At 43.5% G+C, this 26,384-nt stretch overlaps 1 protein-coding gene across 2 annotated transcripts in view; it reads right to left on the bottom strand.

The window, feature by feature from the left end:
• The window catches only part of phf12b (PHD finger protein 12b), a 54,283-nt gene extending 28,151 nt beyond the window's left edge, over positions 1-26,132 (bottom strand). For both annotated transcript variants that reach the window (XR_008810508.1, XM_056283251.1), the window contains exons 1-5: positions 25,464-26,132; positions 24,985-25,166; positions 17,159-17,231; positions 16,532-16,988; positions 16,272-16,392 (exon numbers count right to left, since the gene is read on the bottom strand). Coding sequence is in view for 1 of the 2 variants with exons in the window: in XM_056283251.1 (XP_056139226.1) it covers positions 16,272-16,392; positions 16,532-16,988; positions 17,159-17,231; positions 24,985-25,166; positions 25,464-25,529 (899 nt within the window). In the remaining variant the exon portion in view is untranslated. The remainder of the gene's footprint in view (positions 1-16,271; positions 16,393-16,531; positions 16,989-17,158; positions 17,232-24,984; positions 25,167-25,463) is intronic.
• Between the last annotated feature and the right edge of the window lie 252 nt (positions 26,133-26,384).

The following is a 26,384-nucleotide window of genomic DNA, read 5'->3' as shown; positions in this document are numbered from 1 at the left end:
CAAAGCCTCCATGGTTGGGATGCAGGTGAATAACGAGGTCATGTCGTAGGATACCATGGTTTCGGTTCCAGTTTTACGCCTTGGACCTTGTTCACAAAGTCAATGGAGTTTTGAATATGGTGAGGTGTTTCGCCCACTAAAGGGGTCAAGATGTTGGCTACATGTTTGGCAATGTTGTACGTAACCGAGTTTATGCTGCTGACAATGGGCCTGAAAGGGGTTCCATCTTTATAGATCTTAGGGAGTCCATATATGCATGGGATGTTATCTTGTGGGTAGAGACGGTGGTATTGTATCTGATCAATGGTTCCTCTTTTCTGTAGTTTCTGTAGGTACTCCATTATTCTCCTCTTGTAACCACTAGTTGGATCACGTCTCAGAGGTTCATAGGTGTCCGTGTCGCTGAGTAATGATGTGATCTTGGCGTGGTAGTCTGTTGTGCTGAGGACAACCGTGCCTCTCCCCTTATCTGCTGAAAGGGTAGTGATGTTTTCATCCATGCTCAGGGCTGTCACGGCTTTCCTTTCCTCCATGGTTAGGTTGGAAGGAGGGAGTTTCGCATTGGACAGAGCTGCTGATACCTTTAAGCTAAGCTGTTCCGCCTCGGTTTCCGTTAGATTGTTTTTCCTTATAGCTGATACTGTGGATGTGATGAGGTCAACTATAGGTAGTTGTTGGGGTGTCATGGCGAAGTTCAGTCCTTTGGATAATACCTCCTTCTCTGATTGGGCAAGTACCTTGTCCGACAGATTCTTGATCCATCTGTTCTGCATTCCGTTTTTTGTGGGATGTTCTGTCTTTTGTCTCCAGGTAAGTATATCTGCTTGGCTAGTGTTGTTGGTTCGTCGCTGTAAGTTTTGAAACTTCCTTGTCTGCCTTTCTTTGGTTTTATGGTGTTGAGATAGTTGGGCTTTCTTGGTGAACTCAGTGATCCTCTCCAAGACTGCACCAGACAAGTGGGATGTTAGTTGCTGGAGTAGTTGGTCAGATTTCTCCTTCAGCCCTTCAATAGTGAAATGGACCTGTCTCACTCTTTCATTCAGGAGTTGATTCTGTGCCTTCTCTATGATTCTGTCTGCTCTATGTCCTTTCATTGTAGTACACAGAGGCAGGCTAGTGGGTATGAGCCTGTGTTGTCTGCATCTCAGATTGAATCGCAAGTGGTTTCTGTAGTCTGCAATCTTCCAAGCCGTCCTTTCATATTCCCTCACCATTTTAAGGGTGTCAGACCCAAATTGTTCCGCAACATGTTCGATTGAATTCCTTTGGACAACCATGACTTGGATGAATGAGAACATTCACAGACTTCTCCTCCTAAGGTCAATCTTGGACTTTCTACTTGCTTATTTATACACAGGTACTCAGTCTTTGTTCTGATGATCTTAAGTCCTCTAATCTCTAGTGCTTCTCTCCAATTTTCAAGATCACTCTCCAACCTTTCCTTGACTCATTTGCTAGCACAATGTCGTCAACAAACATCATGCTCCATGCTGCCTCTTTCTGAAGATGTTCTATGAGGCTATCCATCAGCATAACAAACAGGAAAGGGTTCAATACCGATCCTTGATACAGTCCTACCTTTACCTCAAACTCACATTTTTGTTTCCAGTGCACACCGAACTACGGTCTTACAGTCCCTGTGCATGTCCTGAATTATGTTGATGTAATTTTCTGCCACTCCCTTCACTTCATTTTCCCCCAGAAAACATTGTATAGCAGTATTATGTATGGCGTCAACAGTTTTAGATTCTTTTAAGCACCAAACCCCTGCAGCATAGTTCAAGTTGGGAGAGATACATGCATCGTAAAGTTGTGTATATGTGGAATATCAAAGATCATTACATATTTTCAGTTTGTTAAATACCGACCCCAGAGCTCTCCCAGCAGAGCCAACAAGGGACCCAATTCCAACATCAAGTCACACATCTATCAAGAAAGAAACTCAAGCATATACACTCACTGGCCACTTTATTAGGTACACCTTGCTAGTACCGGGTTGGACCCCCTTTTGCCTTCAGAAATGCCTTAATCCTTCGTGGCATAGATTCAACAAGGTACTGGAAACATTCCTCAGAGAGTTTGGTCCATATTGACATGATAGCATCACGCAGTTGCTGCAGATTTGTCGGCTGCACATCCATGATGCGAATCTCCCGGTCCACCACATCCCAAAGGTGCTCTATTGGATTGAGATCTGGTGACTGTGGAGGCCATTTGAGTACAGTGAACTCATTGTCATGTTCAAGAAACCAGTCTGAGATGATTCGAGCTTTATGACATGGCACGTTATCCTGCTGGAAGTAGCCATCAGAAGATGGGAACACTGTGGTCATAAAGGGATGGACATGGTCAGCAACAATACTCAGGTAGGCTGTGGCGTTGACACGATGCTCAATTGGTACTAAGGGGCCCAAAGTGTGCCAAGAAAATATCCCCCACACCATTACACCACCACCAGCAGCCTGAACCGTTGATACAAGGCAGGATGGATCCATGCTTTCATGTTGTTGACGCCAAATTCTGACCCTACCATCCGAATGTCACTGCAGAAATCGAGACTCATCAGACCAGGCAACGTTTTTCCAATCTTCTATTATCCAATTTTGGTGAGCCTGTGCAAATTGTAGCCTCAGTGTCCTGTTCTTAGCTGACAGGAGTGGCACCCGGTGTGGTCTTCTGCTGCTGTAGCCCATCTGCCTCAAGGTTCGACGTGTTGTGCGTTCAGAGATGCTCTTCTGCATACCTCGGTTATAATGAGCGGTTATTTGAGTTACTGTTGCCTATCTATCAGCTCGAACCAGTCTGGCCATTCTCCTCTGACCTCTGGCATCAACACGGCATTTTCGCCCACAGAACTGCCGCTCACTGGATATTTTCTCTTTTTCGGACCATTCTCTGTAAACCCTAGAGATGGTTGTGCGTGAAAATCCCAGTAGATCAGCAGTTTCTGAAATACTCAGACCAGCCCGTCTGGCACCAACAACCATGCCACGTTCAAAGTCACTTAAGTCACCTTTCTTCCCCATTCTGATGCTCGGTTTGAACTGCAGCAGATCGTCTTGACCATGTCTACATGCCTAAATGCATTGAGTTGCTGCCATGTGATTGGCTGATTAGGAATTTGCGTTAACGAGCAGTTGGACAGGTGTGCCTACTAAAGTGGTCGGTGAGTGTATATCCACTATCATAATCTAGTGTGACTGAACCAAAACTAACTCTTTATGTACTTCTTTCCATACTTTACTTTCTCAAATGCATCATTTGTGTTTTACTCCGATTTATTGCTAATCTCTGCTTATAACACCACAAACTAGCCACATTTAACATATTGTGTAGGTCAGAGACTCAGCCAGTAAAATTATATCATCTGCATATAATAAAATACCCAACTCAATAACATACAAGCATACGCCTAAGTTAGCTTCCTTAATTTATAGAGCTAACTCATTGACAAATAATGCAAAAAGAGTTGGGGAAAAGGTATCACCTTGTTTCACTCCAAAAGGTGTATCAAAGCAGTCAGTAAACAAATCATTGATCTCAACACAGGCAACTATACTAGGTCTGGATTGCTTTATAGAATCCCCCATCCACCCCCACTTCAATAAGTTTAAAGTCAAGCAAATCTGTATTAATCCAAAAGCCATTTGAAAATCAAAAAATAAGGGAAAATGCCTTTTGAACCAGAATTGCCAAAAAATCGTTGATACTGAATGTACAGTGCATCCGGAAAGTATTCACACCCCTTCACTTTCCCCACATTTTGTTATGTTACAGCCTTATTCCAAAATGGATTAAATTCCCTTTTTTCTCTCATCAATCTACACACAGTAACCCATAATGACAAAGCGAAAAAGGTTTTGTAGAAATTTTTGCAAATTTATTAAAAATAAAAAACGGAAATAATGCATGTACATAAGTATTCACACCCTTTGCTATGACACTCAAAATTGAGCTCAGGTTCATCCTGTTTCCACCAATCACCCTTGAGATGTTTCTACATCTTGATTGGAGTCCACCTGTAGTAAATTCAATTAATTAGACATGATTTAGAAAGGCACACACCTGTCTATATAAGGTCCCACTGTTGACAGTGCATGTCAGAGAAGAAAACAAGCCATGAAGTCAAAGGAATTGTCCGTGGACCTCCGAGACAGGATTGTATCGAGGCACAGTTCTGGGGAAGGGTACAAAAAAAGGTCTACAGCTTTGAAGGTTCCCGAAGAGCACAGTGGTCTCTATCATTCGTAAATGGAAGAAGTTTGGATCCACCAGGACTCTTCCTAGAGCTGGCCCCCCAGCCAAACTGAACAATCGGGGGAGAAAGGCCTTGGTCAGGGAGGTGACCAAGAACCCGATGGTCACTCTGATAGAGCTCCAGTGTTCCTCTGTGGAGATGGGAGAACCTTCCAGAAGGACAACCATCTCTGCAGCACTCCACCAATCAGGCCTTTATGGAAGAGTGGCCAGACGGAAGCTGCTTGGAGTTTGCCAGAAAGCACCTAAAGGACTCTCAGACCATGAGAAACAAGATTCTCTGGTCTGATGAAACCAAGATTGAACTCTCTTTGGCCTGAATACCAAACATCACGTCTGGAGGAAACCAGGCACCTCTCATCACCTTGCTAATACCATCCCTACAGTGAAGCATGGTGGTGGCAGCATCATGCTGCGGGAATGTTTTTCAGCGGCAGGAACTGGGAGACTAGTCAGGATCGAGGGAAATATGAATGGAGCAAAGTACAGAGAGATCCTTGATGAAAACCTGCTCCAGAGCGCTCAGGACCTCAGACTGGGGCGAAGGTTTACCTTTCAACACGACAACGACCCTAAGCACACAGCCAAGACAACGAAGGAGTGGCTTCGGGACAAGTCTGAATGTCCTTGAGTGGCCCAGCCAGAGCCCAGACTTGAACCCCATTGAACATCCCTGGAACGACCTGAAAATAGCTGTGCAGCGAAGCTCCCCATCTGGAGAAATACCCCAAATATAGGTGTGCCAAGCTTGTAGCTTCATACCCAAGAAGACTTGAGGCTGTAGTCGCTGCCAAGGGTGCCTCAACCAAGTACTGAGTAAAGGGTGTGAATACTTATGTACATGCAATATTTCAGTTTTTTTTATTTTTAATAAATTTCTACAAAACCTTTTTCGCTTTGTCATTATGGGGTATTGTATTTAGATTGATGAGAAAAAAAAAGGAATTTAATCCATTTTGGAATAAGGCTGTAACATAACAAAATGTGGGGAAAGTGAAGGGGTGTGAATACTTTCCGGATGCACTGTATATGATCGATACAGGCTCGTTTCTTTCTAAATCCATTCTGCTCATCAACAAGATACTGTCCCATTTCTAAATACTGTGTGAGCCTGTTGTTCAGTTTATTAGAATAGAATTTGCAAGCTATACTAAGGAGGCTGATGATCCTATAACTGAGGGGTATTTTGGGGTAATTTTTCGATGACTTTGGAACATGTTTAACAATGGACTTGGACCATACTGAGGGGATTAAACCATGTTCAAATCATGTCGTGAAAAGATAAAGAGGACCTCTTAAGATATGTTGGAGACTTTAAAGCTTAATTTCCCTTCTATTCCAGATGCTTTATTCAGTTTTGCTTCATCTACAGCCCTTTTAACGTCCTCTATAATGTCGTGGTTTAGAAATGTATTTAGGATATATCTTGGTATATTCTTAGCCATCTCCAGTTTACATTTTGTAGCACAGATATCATTTAAGAACGCATCATCAAAACCAGGTAGGATATGGTTTCCTGGAAAAAAAACTGCAATCTTTCTACCGTTTTCCAAGCACTACCTCTTTTTTGTTTTCAATGTCACCATTATCCAATATAATTTCTATTGGGATTTTCTTTAATTTCTTAGGGTCCTATTTATTTATTTCCAAAATTGTTGGGTTGTTACTTTGTAATCAATCCAACTGTAATGCTTGTACTCTTCTCAAGTGCCTTTTGAAGAGTTGTATATTCTTATCAAAAGTAATGAGTTTGCCTATATTTTTCCCTAAATTACCTTCTGATCAGTGGGTCCTTACAATTTAGAAATTCACTTTCTGCCTGTCTTCTCATGCCAGTTCTGCATTCCAATATGGCTTAGTCCTACCCATCTTCTGGTATGTCCCTTTCTGACAAAAATCAAGATTTTGAGGGTAGATACATATCAATTTCCCTATACATTATATTACAAAATAATCATTCATTATCCAAGCTGCTTATCTCAATTGGGGTCACAGGATGCTGGAGCCTATCCCAGCAGTCATTGGGCGGCGGGCAGGGAGACACCCTGGACAGGCCACCAGGCCATCACTGGGCTGACACATTCACACCTTGGGACAATTTAGTAGAGCCTGTGCAGGTTTACAAAATAATCAATTGTTTGTTAATGAACTCTTGTTACTTGAACATTTTTCACGGTGCTCCTAAATTTCTTTGTGTTTTCATTTAGGAGCACATGTATTAGTTGGGGGAAAAAGCTAGCATAGAGCCCTGAAGTGAGCTTTGTGTGCCACAGCAAAACATTTTAGCATGATGATTAACAGGGAAAGACTGCTGGGATAGGCTCCAGCATCCCCCCGCAACCCTGGGTAAGGATAAGCGGTTTGGATAATGGATGGGATGGAAGGTACCATCTTACCAGCAATCCTGACCTGACTACAACAAAACTAAATGAAAAGCTGTGCAAAACACCACCACTCTCTCATGAAATACCACTGATAAAATTAGAATTAGGTATCAAGAACAGGTGGCAATTTGTTATGGAACGAAAGGAATGAGAAAGAAAGAGAGGTAGAGAGGCAAATTAATAAAATGCCAATGTTTAAAAACAACAATTAGAGAAGAGATATTTTTGTAAATTGTGTAAAAAGAATAGTTTTGCAAGTTTATGACTTGTGCTCCTATTATGAAAACGTTTTAGGGAAGACCCTCCTGCTGGTCATATCTTTTCAAATTTTCTTCTTTTTTTTCTTTTTTTTTTTTGACAAAAGCTGAAGAATGAAGTTGTTCATTTGTATGCCATCTGGACCGCTGATGGTGCCGACTGCAGTTTGCCATCTGCCTCAATATTGAGGGACTCCAAAGCCTCAAGGGAAAATTTGGCTGTCCAATCAAGTACTGTTCCTTCCCAAATTAGCGACAGTGGAAGCCTCTCCAATCTGACTGTTGCAGCAACCAGGCAAGTAAGAACAATGCAGAGGATTGCAGGAAAGGGATACAGTGAGATGAAGAAATAAACATGCCCTCACATATTTCTGTGACATAAGTGTACCAGTATTTAAATGAGAAGGTAAGGACAGTAAAAGACCTATTTTGAAACCAATTGTTTTGACGAATAATTTGATGGTAATCTTTTTTGCTCTGTTACCAATATTTAGGGCTCTCTTACATTTATGAGGGTATTTTTGCCCCTTGCACCTGTATATTCCCAGAGCATATTCCCAATATCCAGTAATTTCAAATAACAGCTTCAAACATGACATGGTGCTGTGCTATGGCAACTCGCTATGAGCTGCTCTCACTTTGTTGTTTGTTTTCATGTTAGGTCACTTGTGTTGCACAAAACGCATCTTGCACAATTACATATGGTGGTGGTGCAGACTTTACTGGGCATAAAATTAGACGTTCTGAACAACTGGAAGCTTAAGGACTTGCCGAGACAGATTACCTACAACAAACAAGTACCACCATGGTGTAATGGCTGCAGAAAGTGCTGCCAGAGTTTAGGTAAATGAGGTGGCACCCTGGTGAGGCTACGATGGCAGGGATTTCCCAGCATACTGCTGTCTAATGCCTTGTCCCTTGACAACAAGCTGGATGAACTTCATTGTCGAATAACCTCTCAAAAGGACAAGAAGGACCGTTGTGTGTTCTGATTTACAGAGACTTGGCTGGGCCCTAATACACCTGATAGGGCTATACAACCAGATGATTTTCTGTGCACTGCATGGGCCATACCATGACGATTACTGGCAAGGAAAAAGGAGGTGGTGTATGCTTCTTTATTAACAATTAATGGTGCACCGACATGGAAAAAGTCTCTCAGTCCTGTCTGCCAGTGTTGGAACAAATAACAATAAGGTGCAGACCATTCTATCTCCCAAGGGAATTCCCCTGCATGTTGCTAACTGCTGTCTACATACCACTGCAAGCTACTTTCGCAGTGGCGCCGGACAAATTGTATGGAGCCGTTAGCAGGCAGGAGGGGGTCCTCCCTATAGTCCCCGGGTCCTATAGTCCCCGGGTCCTATGTTCCCCGCTTTGTATGAGACCGGGGAATATCGGACCTTTTTGTATACAGAGGGCCCTATATTCCCCACTTTTCCCCAAAAGGGTCCTATGTTCCCCGTTTTGTATGTGCAGGGGAACATAGGACCTTTCTTTATAAAAAGGGTCCTATGTTCCCCTAGGGCACCCGGGGAACATAGGACCCTTTTTATAAAGAAAGGTCCTATGTTCCCCGGTCAGCAGGTTTGACGCTGTTTGGCGCAAAAAGTGCATTTTCAATAATGCATTATTTAGGGCAGATTATTAAGAAGACAATGAATCATACGATTTCTATTTTTATATCACAAAAACGAATTCACAAAGTCCAGGTTGGCTAAAGTATGTGGAAACTTTCGACACTACACAAATTCAATTTATGAGGCTATAGCCTATATTTGGGCGCATAACCCACCCCGGTAGTTCTCTGATATTTATGCGCGAAATGTGTCACTTACCGAGGAAAATGCTCCTCGCCGAGTAGGTGAGCTGGCTCGTCTGTGTCTGAATGTAATATAGTAAGCCTGTGTTCCTTGGGCAATTGTACCCGGGCGTAGCTCAGCCGGTAGAGCTCTCGCCTATGGATCGCAAGGTCGTGAGTTCGATCCCGGGTGCCGCCAACTCAGCGTATGAGTAGCACATTGTGCGAGAAGTGCTGGGAGCTGAGGATAGGTGTTGTGTTCCGTCCTCAGCAGTCCATCTCCCAGAGGTCTAGTGCATTGTACCAGGGATAGACTCCTGCGTAAGCTAGCTGATATCGACAATAGGCCAATTCCGACCCACTTCTTCTATGTTCGCTAGAAAGCCGTCGTTCCCATCATAACCACACCAGCTTATTGGGAAAAGCATCTGACAGATATTAGATAGAAACCATCTGCTCAGTAAGGCCCTTTAAGCATCATAATTGTAATGATAATAATAATAACATAATAATAATGACAATACTAATGATAATAATAATAGCCTAATAATAATAATGATGATGATGATGATGATAATAATAATAATAATAACAATATAGCCTTATATTAGAAATGCTAAAAATTGGATAATTGAAATATTTATAATTATAAAGTAGGCTAATATAGCATGGTAATAACAATAAAATAATAATATGTGCCTGGTCTCTTAAGATTCTAAGATGCTGTATGCTACAGAAATAACGGGACATAGGCCTAGGCTAATGAATACGCCTTTTTGACAAAATATGAATGAAAGGCTAATCAACAACGCTAAAGCTGAATCACAAAACACATATTGCTCAAAAAATAATTTATAAATAGCCAAATGCACACATGATTTCGAGTTTGGAAATATTTAAGACTTGTCGAGGATGTGTGGTCATCTGCATCCAAGTTTCCTGGCGTTCTAAACCACATGATCAAAATTCACCTATGTCTAAACCGCCCGCCAACTTGCAACAATTTGCAACAATCGGTTGTTATCGGTGATAACTCGTGGACTCACTGTCATGTGCTTACTAGCCTACAAGAAGACAAACAATGGCGATAGTTATGGATGGTGATCGAGGGGGCAAAGTGTTGGTACATGAGAACTTCAGATATCAGAAGCACCGCACCAATCAAGACACCATTAGATGGAGGTGCTGGAGGTGAAACTGTAGAGTGCCACTGATCACAAATAGATCTGAAGTGGAGGACGTGGATGCTAACATTATTGTGCACGATGTTGGGGAACACGTGCATCCCCCTGACGGAGAAATGGTGCACCGTGCAGAATTCCGACAGCGGGTGGTTGCAGAAGTTGCGAGGGAGCCAACAGTCCCAATCAGAAGGATCTATAATGCGCAAAGGGTCCTGCAGCGTCGGCAATGTCAAATCCAGGGTTTTAGCCCCTCTTTGCTGAGTAGCCTAATGGACTAGGACTACTCATTTTGATTTTTTGAAGAAGAAAAAAGCCTTAACGTTAGCCTAGTTAGGCCTTGGAGATTTTTGTTTTAGACCATGCCTTTTCTGGGGGGCTTCTGCCATAGACCAACCCTTTTTCAGCCAAGCTTTTACTAGAAGCATTTTGTTATTAATAGCCTATTATCAGCATTACTATTGATAGTATTATGCCTACAATTGTTATTTGTTATTAGGCCTCTTTTATAATTAGGCTATTATTATTATTATCATTATTATTATTAGGCTGTAATTATTATTATTATTATGTATTATTTATTATTATTATTGATATTATTACTATTACTATTATTATTATTATTATTATTATTAAAGAAGAACATCAAAGGATGTAAGGTAGCACTCATCAAATGAAAAAAAGACACAATTCTCTATTTTACCATTTCATTGTTTGGCATCAGTCATTAACTTGGCCGGGTGGTCTTCTTCAGAAACCTTAATGACTGATGCCAAACAATAAAATGGTGAAATAGAGGACTGCCTCTGTTATTTTTTTACCATTTGGTGAGTGTTACCTTACATCCTTTGATGTTCGTCTTTGATTCATGTTTTTGGTTTAGCACCTCCACAAGCCTTTAGTTTTTTGAGAAGCACATATTATTATTATTAGGCAATTAGCCTATTGTGTAAGGTAAGCGGCCCCCGTTGATGGATACTTTGTGCTGGTCCTAAATTTCAAGTCCTGGTCTAAGTTCTCTGCCTAAAAAGTTCATCATTAAAGTCTTTTTGAAAGAAAGTCTGCCAAGTGATTTAATATGGAAAACGATCTGCAAAGTAACAAGAAAGTGGCTGAAGTGTCCAGTGCTGTGCAAATTGAACTTTGAGCGAAGGTGGAAATGGCTAGGTTATACTGGTAGGCGGGCCTACTGCAAGACAAACTTGCGTTGATTGCCGACTGTCCATGCTGAGCCGGAGAGCCAACTAACTAGGCCTACTGCAGTAAATATTGGTAAGAAATAACAATAAAGCAAATTACAGCCTCCCCTAGGCCGAATTTGGATACGCACTCAAGGTGGCCTGCGATATACAACAGCCAACAATGGTAATACGGCCTAATTTAATCAGCGGAGGAATAGATTGTCGTAGCCTACATCTCAGCCATGACCCCAGTTTTGATTATTTTGGACCCGTTAAGGAAATAATTTGCAAAAAGGGTTCTAAGTTCCCCGGTTTGTTCCTCGATTGGCAATAGCGAGGAATATAGGACCCTTTATTTGGAAAAAGGTCCTATGTTCCCCTGGAAACAGCGGGGAATATAGGACCCTTTTTCCAAAAGAGGGTCCTATGTTCCCCGGTGTCTATTGCAACGGGGATTATAGGACCTTTTTAGGGGAAAACGGGGAATATGGGACCCTTTTTTTTCGAAAGGGTCCTATGTTCCCCGATCGGGGAACATAGGACCCGGGGAATATAGGACCCGGGGACTATAGGCACGGCCCCGGCAGGAGAACTTGCACAGAGAACATTTCAACTGTGACGGGGGACTTTAACCACTGTAACCTGAAATCTGTGCTACCGAAATTTTACAAACATGTTGCTTGCCCGAAAAGAAGCAGTAAGACTCTCGACAACTGTTAGTCTACGGTCAAGGCAGCCTACAGGACTATCCCACAACCTAACTTTGGGAAATCCAACAACCTGTCAGTGCTCTTGCTTCTTGCTTACAAGCAGAAAGTGAAGTGTGTGTAGCCCACTACAAGTTCAGTATAGTGCTGGACTACAGAACACGAATCCTCACTCCAGGGATGTTTTAAATCAACAGACTTATCAACCTTTAAGGATTCAGCCTCGAGTTTGGGTGAGTATGCTGAATTGGTCACTTGCTATGCTGAATTTTGTGTGGACAACTGTATCCCAGTATGGACAATTCATTCCTACCCCAGCCAGAAGACCTGGATTAAAAGTGACATTCACCTGAGGTCGAGGGAGCATATGCCCTGCAAGTTGGGTGTGATATGGAAGAAAAAGAGGAATTCTGGAGTGAGCTGGATGAAGTGGTGCAGAGTGTACCCAAGGAAGAGAGCGTGGCAATTGGAGCGGACTTCAATGGGCATGTTGGTGAAGGGAACAGAGGTTATGGGGAGGTGATGGGTAGGTATGGTGTCAAGGAGAGGAATGTGGAAGGACAGATGATGGTGGATTTTGCGAAAAGGATGGAAATGGCTGTGGTAAATACATATTTCAAGAAGAGGGAGGGACACAAGGTGGCATATAAGAGTGGAGAAAAGTGCACACAGGTGGACTATATCTTATGTAGGGGGCGCGATCTGAAAGGGATTCGAAACTGCAAGGTGGTGACAGGGTAGAACATAACTATGTAGCATTGAATGGTGGTCTGTAGGATGACTTTGGAGATCAAGAAGAAGATGAGAGTGAAGGCAGAGCCAAGGATCAAATGGTGGATGTTGAAGAAGGAAGACTGTTGTGTGGAGTTCAGGGAGGAGTTAAGACAGGCACTGGGTGGTAGTGAAGTGTTGCCGGATGGCTGGGCAAGCACTGCAGAAATAGTGAGGGAGACAGCTAGGAAGGTACTTGATGTGTCATCTGGACAGAGGAAGTTAAGACAAGGAGACTTGGTGGTGGAATGAGGAAGTACAGCAAAGTATAGAGAGGAAAAGGTTGGCAAAGAAGAGGGATAATCAGAGAGATGAAGAAAGTAGACAGGATTACAAGGAGATGCAGCGTAAAGCAAAGAGAGTGGTGGCAAAGGCAAAGGAAAATATATATGGGGTGAGTTCTGTGGGAGGTTAGACACTAAGGTAGGAGAAAAGGCCTTGTAACAATTGGCTAGATAGAGGGACCAAGCTGGGAAGGATGTGCAGCAGGTTAGGCTGATCAAGGATTGAGATGGAAATGTGCTGACAAGCAAGGAGACTGTGTTGAGAGGGTGGAAGGAGTACTTTCAAGGGCTGATGAATAAAGAAAATGAGAGCGAAAGAGAAGACTGAATGATGTGGGGAGAGTGAATCAGGAAGTGCAGTGGATTAGCAAGGAGGAAGTGAGGGCAACTATGAGGGGGATGAAGAGTGGAAAGGCGGATGGTCCAGATGACATACCTGTGGAGGCATGGCGGTGTTTAGGAGAGATGGCAGTGGAGTTTTTAACTAGATTGTTTAACACAATCTTGGAAAGTGAGAGGATGCCTGAGGAGTGGAAAAGAAGCATACTGGTACCGATTTTCAAGAATAAGGGTGATGTGCAGAACTGTAGCAACTGCAAAGGTAAAAAGTTGATCAGCCACAGCATGAAGATATAGAAGCGAGGTTAAGAGGAGAGGGGATGATTAGCGAACAGCAGTATGGTTTCATGCCATGAAAGAGCACTACAGATATGTTTGCTTTGAAGATTTTTTTGGGGGGGGCTTTTCCTCCCCAATTGTACCTGGCCAATTACCCTACTTTTCTGAGACGTCCCAGTCGCTGCTCAACCCACTCTGCCGATCCGGGGAGGGCTGCAGACTACCACATGTCTCCTCCTATACATGTGGAGTCGCCAGCCGCTTCTTTTCACCTGACAGTGAGCCATTTCACCAGGGGGACGTAGCATGTGGGAGGATCATGCTATTCCCCCGAGCTCCCCCTCCCCCTCGAATAGGCACCTAACTGACCGACCAGAGGAGGCGTTAGTGCAGCGACCAGGACACATACCCACATCCGGCTTCCCTCCTGCAGACATGACCAATTGTGTCTGTAGGGACGCCCGACCAAGCCAGAGGTAACACATGGATTCGAATCGGAGCAACGGAATAGACTGCTACGCTACCCAGATGCCCTGCTTTGAGAATGTTAATGAAGTATTGAGAAGGTCAGAAGGAGTTATATTGTGTCTTTGTGGATTAAGAGAAAGGGTGCTGAGAGAGGAGGTGTGGTATTGTATGAGGAAGTCAGGAGTCACAGAGAAGTATGTAGGAGTGGTGCAGGATATGTGTGGGCAGTGTGACAGTGGTGAGGTGTGCAGTTGGAATGACAGATGGGTTCAAGGTGGAGGTAGGATTACATCAAGGATCGGCTCTGAACCCTTTCTTGTTTGCAATGGTGATGGACAGGTTGACAGACAAGATCAGGCAAGAGTCTCCATGGACTATGATGTTCGCGGAGGACATTGTGATCTGTAGCGAGAGGAGGGCGCAGGTTGAGGAGAGTCTGGAGAAGTGGAGGTATGCACTGGAGAGAAGAGAAATTAAAGTCAGTAGGAGTAAGACAGAATACATTTGCGTGAATGAGAGGGAGGACAGTGGAATGGTGAGGATGCAAGTAGAGCTGACAAAGGCGTATGAGTTTAAATATTTGGGGACAAAGTAACAGGGAGTGCAGAAGAGAGGTGAAGAAGAAAGTGCAGGCACGGTGGAGTGGGTGGAGAAGAGTGTCAAGAGTGATTTGCAACAGAAGGGTACCAGCAACAGTTTAAGGGAAGGTTTACAAGATGGTAGTGAGACCAGCTATGTGGTTTGGAGACAGTGGCACTGACGAACAGACAGGAGGCAAAACTGGAGGCAGCAGAGTTGAAGATGCTAAGATTTTCTTTGGGAGTGACGAAGGACAGGATTAGGAACAGGTATACTAGAGGGACAGATCAGGTTGGACAGTTTGGAGACAAAGCAAGAGAGGCAAGATTGAGATGGTTTGGACATGTGCAGAGGAGAGATACTGGGTATATTGGGAGAAGGATGCTGAATATGGAGTTGCCAGGGAAGAGGAAAAGAGGAAGATCAAAGAGGAGGTTATGGATGTGGTGAGAGGACATGCAGGTGGCCGGTGTGACAGAGGAAGATGCAGAGGACAGGACGAGATGGAAACGGATGATCCGCAGTGGCAACCCCTAAAGGGAGCAGCCGAAAGTAGTAGTAGCTTAGTGTGAACAGTACTCACTGACAATACCGACTTTCAAAACAATTATACCCCCCCATTCATATCCATGGCCAAAGATAAATCAGGACAAAGAAAAGCAAAATTCTCCAACACCACCACTACAAGGTAGGTGGGTGAAAAAAAGCATTTATCCTAAAGAATCTGGGTGCTTATGTTTAACAAAAGGTATATTGCATTTTAAAAACCAAAGATCTATGGTAGGCCTCCAATTGTGCATTTTCTTCTAGTTTAAGAAGATAATATTCATTCCATTTCCAAATACTGTTCTTGACATTATCTTTGAATGCACGGCTTAGGATAAACTAGTCGGGACACAAATGGAGGCATCGCACTGAAAAGAGTTTACTTAGCTGACATGTTGCTAATGTAAATGCAACCTGCATAGACTGGTTTAGTTTTGCCTGGTGCCTATTTAGAAAATTTCTCATTCCACAGTGAGCAAAGGATGTGCCTCAGCTAACTTGCTGCATTAGTCAACTAATACAATTCAGTTAGATTATCACTTGTTTTTTGAAAATACAATTAATAACAGCAAATAAAACAATTAAATAACCTCCCTACTTTATGTGGACTCATTTCAAGCTTCTTCTCTTCATTTACTATGTATTGGCAGGCGCCAGTTCGACACAAAGAGACACTGTTCAACCAACCCAATTTGCTAATTCCTAGGCGCAATGAATTACGGTTATTGTAGTCAGTATTAATGCTTTCAGCACTTTACATAATTGAATCTTTCTGTAAACTACATTGAGCAGAAATGTGAAGTTTTAACACCAGCACAGTACAGAGCATTGAAATTACAATATAAAAATACCCACACAACATAAATAAACTTGAACAAAATTAACTCAAGTGGCAAAAGATTCCTTAGGTGGACCATAGGCAGGGTAAGTGAAAACTTGCACACTCTAGTGGTTGCGTTCCTGAAAGAAGAATCTTCATTCATGTCACCGTTAACCAATTTTAGAAAAATGATTACAAATCCATACTAGCATAGTTATTGCAATCATAGACTTTTTAGAAAACAATGAACGATTTTAATTGGCATCTTGGTCAGCTGTGTGGCATCACTGCCTTTATTGTAGTATGAGCTAAAATTAAATAATAGAGAAGCCATTTCACATTGAGGTAGGAACGTTACCACCAGAGGGCAACTATCAGTTTCCCTATATCATCATCATGTGAAAAATTTTAACTAACCGGCTGCAGGAGAAGCAGACTTTGGCTGGCAGAGGAACCAAGCCATTGGGGTCTAACTCATGCTGAGGCCTCCTAAATGGCCTTCCAAGGAGCTCCTCTTTCTTCCTCCGTTTGCTACTACCTACAGGAGCAGGTAAAAATCGCAAAAAAAAAAAATCTTACGATTACTTTGCCAATAATCAAATTAAAACTCAATACCATGTTTAAATACTCGGTCATTTGAAATATTGGTATTTCCCAAGGCAGTAAGTACAACTAACCTGGCAGTGCAGTGGTGCAGGTGAGCTCATTAGGCAGCTGGAACTGAGTAGGGTTTCTCTCCATAGCAGCAGCTATCAACAGCTGAAAGGGTCTCTTGAGTAGCCGTGGTGTGGGTGCTGAAGGGGCGATACCCTCAAGCTCCAAACCCTGAGCTTCTTCCTCAACCTCTGCGGTCTCCTCCTCCCCCTCGTTCTGTTCCTCTGATGGGGTTGGAGTGGAAGAAGTGTTGGACGTGGGTGTACCAGGTCGGCTACTTGGTCTACTGCTGGTCCTGCGATCTAGGAGTCGGACCTGGGCGACTCTTAAACCAGGTCCTGCAGCCCCAGCCCCTGGGGGCAGGCCATCCAGCCGCAGCGGGCCAGCATTAAGGTCCAACTCCACAGCTGGGGATGCAGAGCGCTTGGACAAGGACCTCTCTTGCAGGCCATTGGTCTGCTCTGACTTCTGCTCTCGTTTCTTGAGGAAGGATACAGATTAAGGAGCAAGATTAAGCAGACAAGTAGTATCTTACTATACAGCCAGCTGTTAAACTAAATATCAGTCCTGGTTAAAGCACAGTTTTTTTTTCTAATTGTTTTGGCAACAGCATTCTGAAGAACAGATGCAACAGCGAAAACATTACTCACTTTTTTGCGAACATTACAGCGATGACACATCCATTCTCCAGGTGGGAGCAATTCTTCACTTAAAGGTGGGTTGCTGTAGGGAAAAAAAAACCAAAACACAACTCTCAATTGTGATCATACTTACTTGCCAATAATCTATTAACATATGTTAAGTATTATAAGTTATTAAGGCAACAAGACATCCCTTTGATAGTTGACTTAATACAACAACATGAGTGAAAAGTTAGGTGTAACAGGCTAAAATGAAACAATCAAGTAAAGACTTAACTCATTTGCTTATTATAAATTCCCATGTGACTACTTACATTTGTGATATTGGGCTATACAAATAAAATTGACTTGACTTAATCCTGCTCTGACTCCATCTTGTGGGTAAACTGTGTCATGGCATCAGAAGAAAATGCCTATATTAGGTGAAGCATACCACAAGTAGGGACAGTTACCAGTTTTACTATATACACACCATGGTAAAAATACACAGCGGTAAGCAACCATTTCAATTTTAACTATTACAATAACCATGTTTGATTATCATGTTTTAAAAAGTCAAATTTTTTGTGGTGGGAATAGGACTGCCCTCCGCCCAACATCAACCAAAGTCAGCCAAGTCTCCCTAAAAAGCGCTCAATCAGTCAGGAGTAGTATGCAACATGTTCTTGACCCCTAAAATCCGCTGGTTAGCTTCAATAAGCCGGTCAGACCATGTTCGAAGCATCTGGTTATTTTGAAAGTGCTTGATGGGAGAAGATGAACATCCTTTGTGCAGAGCATGCATTAAGAAAGTTGCAGTGAAAGGGGGTAACACGTCAAACTCAACGACCCATCTTCGTACCACCTGCTGCTTTTACTCTTATGTTTTGTTTACTTTTTATATTCTTTTTTATTATGTTTTCTTTACATATCTTTTTATATTCATGTCACTTATTTTATATTGTATTTTAAACTTGTGCAGCACTTTGGTTCAACTGTGGTCGTTTTAAATGTGCTATATAAATAAACTTGACTTGCTTTATAACTAATACACATAGGGCTGCACATGCATTAAGAAAGTTGCAGAGAAAGGGGGTAACATGTCATACTCAACCACCCATCTACGGACCACCTGCTGCTTTATAACTAATGCACGTAGGGCTACACAATATTTGAAAAAAACACTGCGATTTTTTTTCTTTCTGCGATATATAATGGTATGAAAAAATACAGGAATTTTCACCAGATGACTTGAATAGCTCTATCAATCATTCTAGAATGACTGGGGTGAGAGTGCATTTGCATAGAAAATAAAAATAACTATAAGTGTGCACGTTACAGTAGAGTGCAGATCCCTGCCAGGAGTATCTCCCCTTCTCCGTTGCTCAGACTTGGCAAAAAAACAAAACAAAAAAACACCTCTTTTTCGCATGTCGTGAGAAGGGCACTGCATGCATATCTCCCCTTCTCTGGTGCTGGGACTTAGGTGAAAAACCAGCTGAGGAAGTTAGTACTCAACAGGTTTTTCAAAGGTTTTAGATCACCACAGCCACGAGAGGTTCTTGATTATACAGGCATAACTGTATAGTCACACAAAAATGTTAGACTGACAAGCCCAGTAGTACACAAGATTAGCAGCGGACATACACACACACAGACACGCACATACACACAAGCTGAAATGCAGAGATTTTGGTTTTTGTTGAAGACTAGTGTGTAAATATGTGGCCATTCTACCATGACAGCTGAAAACCAGGCAGAGAGGGATCATCAGCGGACAATGTGCATCCTGATACAAGTTGGAAATAAACACTCCAAAATACACACGGTCCAAATTTCAAAATATGTAGTCTTCACCAAAATAAAAACAACAATGAACGAGAAGAAAAACTCCCACCGGTTCTTAAAGATAATTTGAACTTTTAAAAATACATACAACTGACGTTGCTTTTATTTTTGCAACCAAATCTTACTTTTCGGTGTTTTTCTCCTGTTCCTCACTCAGTTTTTAGGTTGTGGTCGACAACTAGCGGGGCCTGCTTTGGTTGTTTGATAAACTGATCAAGAATGATCGTGGTTTACTGTGCATGCAGAGCCTGCATGTCACTCCAACAAACTGTGTATCCACGAACCCTTAAATTGGGAGTAAATTATATTAAATCAGGCAGACTTCTCTTGTAGATTAGTCATGGAAAATGAGAACTGTGCAAGTTTTCAGCAAAAAGTTGCAGCATGAGGTGTTTTGAGTTAATTTGCCTTACGTCAGACTGCATGTCTTGCGATGTGACTACTGCGCATGCGCACATTGTGATGACAATGCTGAAATGATACATTGTGCAGCCCCCAGTGCAAGGCAAGTAACTTTTACTTACATGCATTTGGACTTCAAACTAGGGAAAAAACTGGCATGGTTTTGTCAACCTAACTTACGAATAGTTTGTCAATATGTGAAGTAAAACACTCAGTGTTATACACTCTAGTAAACACATCAGCTGCACGTCTTGTTGTCCTGGTATATATTTCTTTCACGTGTCCAAAAAAAAATATGTTTGGACAGAAGTAACACTGTCAGTAGTGACAGTGAGCTTCACTGACAAAAGTTTACACTTCCTAAGATTCAATAAAAAAAAAAGTGTACTCAATTAAAAAAAAATTGTACTTTTGATATCAGAATACTCTATTTATCCCCGAGAATAAATTGGGCAAAATGTTGGTGAAATTATTTAAGTGTGTATTAGTAGTACTTTTTAAACATTTTCAGCATGTGTAATCATTACCTTGACCATTACATGAAATTTTCATACCGCCCAATCCCTTACCACAAGTAAGGGGGACAATAATTTATACTTCTTGTCCACCATGGAATAATTAATTAGATATGCTGCATGGTTGAAGATGCATGTCCTCACTAGATATCTCATCGCCATTTTGGTGAATTCCATATGATAGCCTTCCATTTGTGCAATATCTATCATATGTGCTAAAACAATATTAAACTAATTCTGAATTAGGGCTGTGCGAAATGACCAAAATCTCATCCTGATATGGGTCATTTCATATTCAGATAACGATACATACCACAATATAGCACATTTTCTGTAGCTTCAATTAAAAAATACTTTCTGATCTGTGCCCCCCAGTGTGGACGTGCACACTGGGGGGTGTGTGGAGGAGCGGTGCAGCCCTGCCCTCGAATCACAGAGAGCAGAGGAGATTAGCTAGACCATAAATGACAGCAAAACACAGTAGAAATGCTCAAACTGAGTTGAAATGAAATGAGTACACATTCATTCATTCATTCATCTTTAGCCGCTTCTCTGGGGTAGGGTCGCGGTGGCAGCAAGCAAAGTAGGGCACTCCAGACATCCCTCTCCCCAGCAACGCCCTCCAGCTCCTCCTGTGGGATCCCAAGACGTTCCCAGGCCAGATTGGACGTGTAGTCCCTCCAGCAACTTCTGGGTCTACCCCAGGGTCGCCTCCCAGTTGGTTGTGCCCGGAAAACTGTCAAAGGAAGGAGCCCAGGAGGCATCCTAATCAGATACCCGAACCACCTCAACTGGCTCCTTTCGACGCAAAGGAGCAGCGGCTCTACTGCGAGCTCCCTCCAGATGTCCGAGCTCCTCGCCCTAAGACTGAGCCCAGACACCCTATGGAGGAAACACATTTCAGCCGCTTGTATCCGCGATGTCTCCCTTTCGGTCACTACCCAAAGCTCATGACCATAGGTGAGGGTTGGAACGAAGATTGACTGGTAAATTGAGAGCTTTGCCTTTGGGCTCAGCTCCCTCTTCACAAAAGTCCAGTACAACATTCGTATTACTGCTGCTGCTGCACCAATCCCCCTGTCAATCTCCCGCTCCATCCTACCCTCACTTGTGAACAAGACCCCAAGATACTTGAACTCCTTCACTTGAGGCAACAACTCATCCCCAACCTGGAGGGAGCAATCCACCATATTCTGGTAGAGAACCATGCCCTCAGACTTGGAGGTGCTGACTCTCATCCCAGCCATTTCACACTTAGCTGCAAACCGCCCCAGTGCACGGTGGAGGTCATGTTCTGGTGAAGCCAACAAAACCACATCATCTGCAAAGAGCAGAGATGTAATTCTGAGGTTCACAAAACGGACACACTTCTCACCTTGGCTGTGCCTTGAGATCCTGTCCATGAACATCACAAACAGAATCGGAGACAAGGGACAACCTTGGCGGAGTCCAACACCCACCAAAAACGTGTTTGACTTTGTGCTGAGAATGTGGACACAGCTCTCGGTTTGGTTATACAAGGACCGGATGGCTTGTAGCAACTGCCCTGGTACCCCATACTCCCGCAGTACCCCCTACAGAGTGCCCCGGGGTACACAGTCATAAGCCTTCTCCAAGTCCACAAAACACATGTAGACTGGCTGGTCAAACTCCCATGCCCCCTCAGCACTTCTGCAAGGGTAAAGAGTTGGTCCGTTGTTCCATGGCCAGGACAGAATCCGCATTGTTCCTCCTGGATCCAAGGTTAGACAATCGGTCACAGCCTCCTTTCCAGCACCCTAGAGTAGACTTTCCCAGGGAGGCTGAGCAATGTAATGACCCGATAATTGGAGCACACCCTCCGGTCCCCCTTTTGAAATATGGGAACCGCTACCCCAGTCTGCCACTCGACAGGCACTGTCCCTGACCTCCACGCAACACTGAAGAGGCGTGTCAACCAAGACAGCCAACAATGTCCAGAGCCTTCAGCATCTCGGGGCGAATTTCATCTACACCCGGCACTTTGCCACCGAGGAGCTTTTTAACTACCTCAGAGACCTCTGCCAGGGATATGGGTGGGGCTTCCCCTGAGTCTTCAGACTACCTCCTCCACTGAGGACATGTTAGCCAGGTTCAGGAGCTCCTAAAAGTGTTCTTTCCAGCACCTGACAACATCCCCAGTCCGGGTCAACAGTTCCCCTCCCCGGCTGAACACCGCCTGAGTCAAGCGCTGTTTATCCCTCCTGAGTCGCTGGATGGTTTGCCACAACTTCCTTGAGGCCAACCGAAAGTCCTCCTCCACAGCCTCGCCACACTCCTCCCACACCCGAATTTTTGCTTACGCGACCGCCGAAGCGGCAGCCCTTTTGGTCTCCCGGTACCTGTCTGCTGCTTCAGGAGACCCCTGGACCAACCAAGTCCGAAAGGCCTCCTTCTTCAGCCTGACAGCTTCCCTCACCGCTGGTGTCTACCAGCGGGTTCTTAGGTTGCCGCCTCGACAGGCACCGATGACCACAGCTCCTGCCTGCCGCATCTGCAATAGAGGCTTTGAACATGGCCCACTCAGACTGCATGTCCCCAGCCTCGCTCGGGATACACGGGAATTTCTTCCAGAGGTGGGAGTTGAAGACCTCATGGACAGGGGCCTCCGCCTGACGTTCCCAGTTCACCCTCACTACACGTTTGGGTTTGCCAGGTCTGTCCGGCAGTGTTCCCCACCATCTGATCCAACTCACCACCAGATGGTGATCAGCTGATACCTCTGCTCCTCTCTTCAGCCGAGTGTCAAAAACATACGGCTGCAGATCTGATGATATGACCACAAACTCTATCATTGATCTTCGGCCTAAGGTATTCTGGTACCAAGTACACTTATGAACTACCTTATGTTAGAACATGGTGCTTGTTATGGCCAATCAATGACTCGCACATAAGTCGATTAACAAGGCACCTCTCGGGTTCAGATCGGGGAGGCTATTCCTCCCAGTCATGCCCCTCCAGGTTTCTCCATGTGGGCAACGAGTACATATAAATTAGGTAAATAGCATAAATAAACAGTCTCTACTGCATTTTGCTGTCATTATGGTCACATTATGTTTCTTGTCTACTCTACTCTGTTTCATCATGGGCGGGGCTAAGCCCCTCCACACACAGGGCTCAGCGGAGAGTGGAGGAGAGACAGACAACGGTGGCAAATCGGCGAGTTGATGACAAGTTACATTACTCTAAGTACAATAAAAGCTTGATTGAGTAAAAAGCCAATAAGAGTGATTTATCAATGTAAACCATGCAAAAGATGGATATACTCCAAATGATGAAAAATATTGCTGTAGAGTGTGATTTGCGAAACGACAAAATACATGATAGAGCATAAGATAAAGAGACATTTTTCTAACGTCACATGATATATATCATCCTATCACACAGCTCTATGCTGAACTGAACTCAAGCCTACATCTTCCACTTCTTGTTTCATTATTTGAAAATGGCAGCAGCATACCACAGTTGTGAAGAAGAGAAGCTCTCAAGAAAGCAATGTAGAGATATATGATAATGATATGCACACCACCATGGCTTCCCACAGTAATGCAATGTACATGCTCCACCACTGAAAAGAACACATAGCATAAATGCTTTTTGTGTTAGCACAGCTTTAATATAACGACCCAAGCCAAAATTAACTTTATAAGCACATTTTACGTGATGAATTAAAGCATAATAATTCACTTAATACTGGAGCAGTGATAGTGTTTGCTCAAACTATTAGCGAACGTGTAGTAGCAGTTCTGACAATAACGCACGTGTCACTCAATTTTTTTGATGCGCTCCACATCTTAATCACTATACTAAAATGTTCACTTTGATGCACATAAATTCTTGGTGTTAATTAGCTTTTGGAAAAGCTCACAGTAAAGTGACAGGATTAAATGCATCAAAAATTAATAGTAATTACATCATGGCGCAGTAGGTGTATTTTGGTTATTCCTACTTGGGTGTCTCACACCAAAAGGGGATATTTAAAGTACTTTAACAATAATTGCCCAGCGCTTAATATTAACACCTAGGTTGGCATACACATACTCAACCCACAGGGTACATTTTATATGCTACAAACAAAGCAGACTCTTATAATTAGACGTTTAACGTAATGCAAACAATCAAAAGCCATGACCTCCTACCCGCATGCAAACATTGGAAAAAAATTGCATCATTCTTATGGGTTTCAGCTGTACAATGGTTTCCATCGTGATGAACTGATGAATTAAAGAGTGGTGACACGAGGGATATCAAAGACCCAACGGAAGAGTCGACACAGCCGTTTACGCTGATAGGTAACATCCACTCCATATTACCCAAAGGGAGTGCAATACTTCCAAATGTGAAAACTACAATCCCCAAGCGTTATGGTCTGTGCTCGTGAGGAACCCTGCAAAGCGGCATACAGGAACTACTTCAATTTGAAACCTTTTGAATAGATCCGACAACAAACGTGCTGTACGCAATCTCTTGTTAAAATGACAAGCATCGACTCCACTGCGTTTACGAAGCATTACACTCAAAGCTGGTTTTAAAGGTTGGTAAGATGGCGCTGGAATAGAACAAAAAATTTCAGGGAGGTCGCCATATTGTAAACAGAGCTCCGGAGGAGAGCGGCAGACTCGACTCCATTTTTAAGGCAGCAGCTCTCGCAGCCAGCGAGACGTTGTCCACACAGCGCACAGCCCGCGAGAGGAGGGGCGGATCAACTGCAAGCGTTCAACATTTTGTAAAACTTTCACTAACCGGAATGGTTAATGTTCATTGATTTGAAATAACGTCATTTAAAATCGATTCACATTGTGTTAGGACCGCTCTGTAATTTCACGGCCAATGGTAAAATGACGAAAATATTACGGCATCTGTAAGTTCGTTCCGTTCCACCATGCGAAATAACACACTAGACCCTCTGGTCACCTAACACCGCCATGAAGCGGTAACCAAACGTCTTTCTTGCGACAGAGAAAAGCCAGCTCACAAAGCAGCGTGTTTTACTTTGGCAATCAACGCGTGTGCGGTTTATTAGGACACGGGCTTGACTTCTTGGCCCACCGTTTTGCCCACGGAGAGACATACCAGCACTGGAGGTGGAAAGCTGCGGGACAATGGTCACAGCAGAGCAGATCTCCTCCCTCGCGACAACTGTCGCAGGTGTCGTGGTTGGTGGCCCGACCGCTCCTCCGCACGTCCCTCACCAGCTTCCGACTCCTCTTGTCAACTTCCTCAGACTTCGGGGGTGCCAGCAATGTTTGGATTTGCTGCAAAAAGCCCAACCGTTAATATAAGCTCACATCCCAAGTTTCATTTGTAATCAGCTGTCAAGTCTGCCCGGTTGACTACGAGGGTGGAAAAACAGCCAGATCCCCGTTGTGCATTTCCACCCCCGGTTAGGGAGCAACTTCTGACCTTTAAGAGCTCAAACTATTACTTATCGCTTGCCAGCTGGCTCATGGGGCCTGCAGACAATATTGCTCAAATTAGTGTTATTGTGAGTGCTGGCAGTTAGCGAGTAGTTAGGTTATATCTCACTAGGCCTTGTGGCTAAAAAGCCTTACCTCCATTAAGCCCCCAGAGGTATCCAAATCGTACACAATCGTTGGGGTCTCCATTTTGTCCCACATTCATCCAGAAGTAGACGTCGCAAAATTAATTTGCGTAACAAAATGCCTGTCGAGCACACGGCGATAGGAAATTGACTGACTATAACAACTATTTTGACCTGCAGATCGCAAGCCACCCGAAGGTAGCTAACGTTAGCAGGCGAAAGTAGCTAACAACGGAGGCGAGACGTCACCCAGTCAAGGTTGCGAACCAAGCGGTCTTACTCGCAAATCTTGCCAACGTAAAACATAACAGTGATGAAAATCGCGTAGTGTTACCGATAAAACGTGTTCTAAGCACCACTAGTCATGCACGGTTGTCGAAGCTATCTCAAATAATTAATGTCAAACGGCCGCCGCTGGCACAATTGATCTGCGGCCTAGCTGGCCAACCGTGATTCTTGTTTCTGCTCAAGCAAAAAGGAGGCTTGTAAATCTGCAAACCCTTCCGCTCCCATTGTCGAATCAAAACGGCGTAAAAAATATTTCGGTAGATTAAGTATCGCTTGGTCGGATGCGTGGTTATCGAAGGCGTCTGGAAGCTGTATTCCGAGAATGAGGTACCAAGAGATTTGAATTTGTTGCTGTTATTGTTATGAAAAATCCCGTGCATCAACACTGGCCACCACCAACATCCTCTCCGACTTGGCGCAACCGCGAACGGTCGAACGCGCATGCGCATTGATGTGGACACGAACACGGTCCAGTTAATGAGTTTATACATACGTGCGATATCGTCAGACATTAGAATATATGACCACGTGTTATTAAAAGCTTTAGGAGACGTGTTAACAACCATACAAATCCGTATTTACTTAGAAAGGAAGCGCGTTGTATAGATCACCGGAAAAGCTTTTAGGTTTCCAGCGGCCTTTA

This window comes from Lampris incognitus, chromosome 7 (genome assembly GCF_029633865.1).
Source record: "Lampris incognitus isolate fLamInc1 chromosome 7, fLamInc1.hap2, whole genome shotgun sequence".
Classification (NCBI taxonomy): domain Eukaryota; kingdom Metazoa; phylum Chordata; class Actinopteri; order Lampriformes; family Lampridae; genus Lampris; species Lampris incognitus.
Note: the sequence above shows the minus strand (reverse complement) of the source record. Positions and strands in the feature narration are given on the sequence as shown.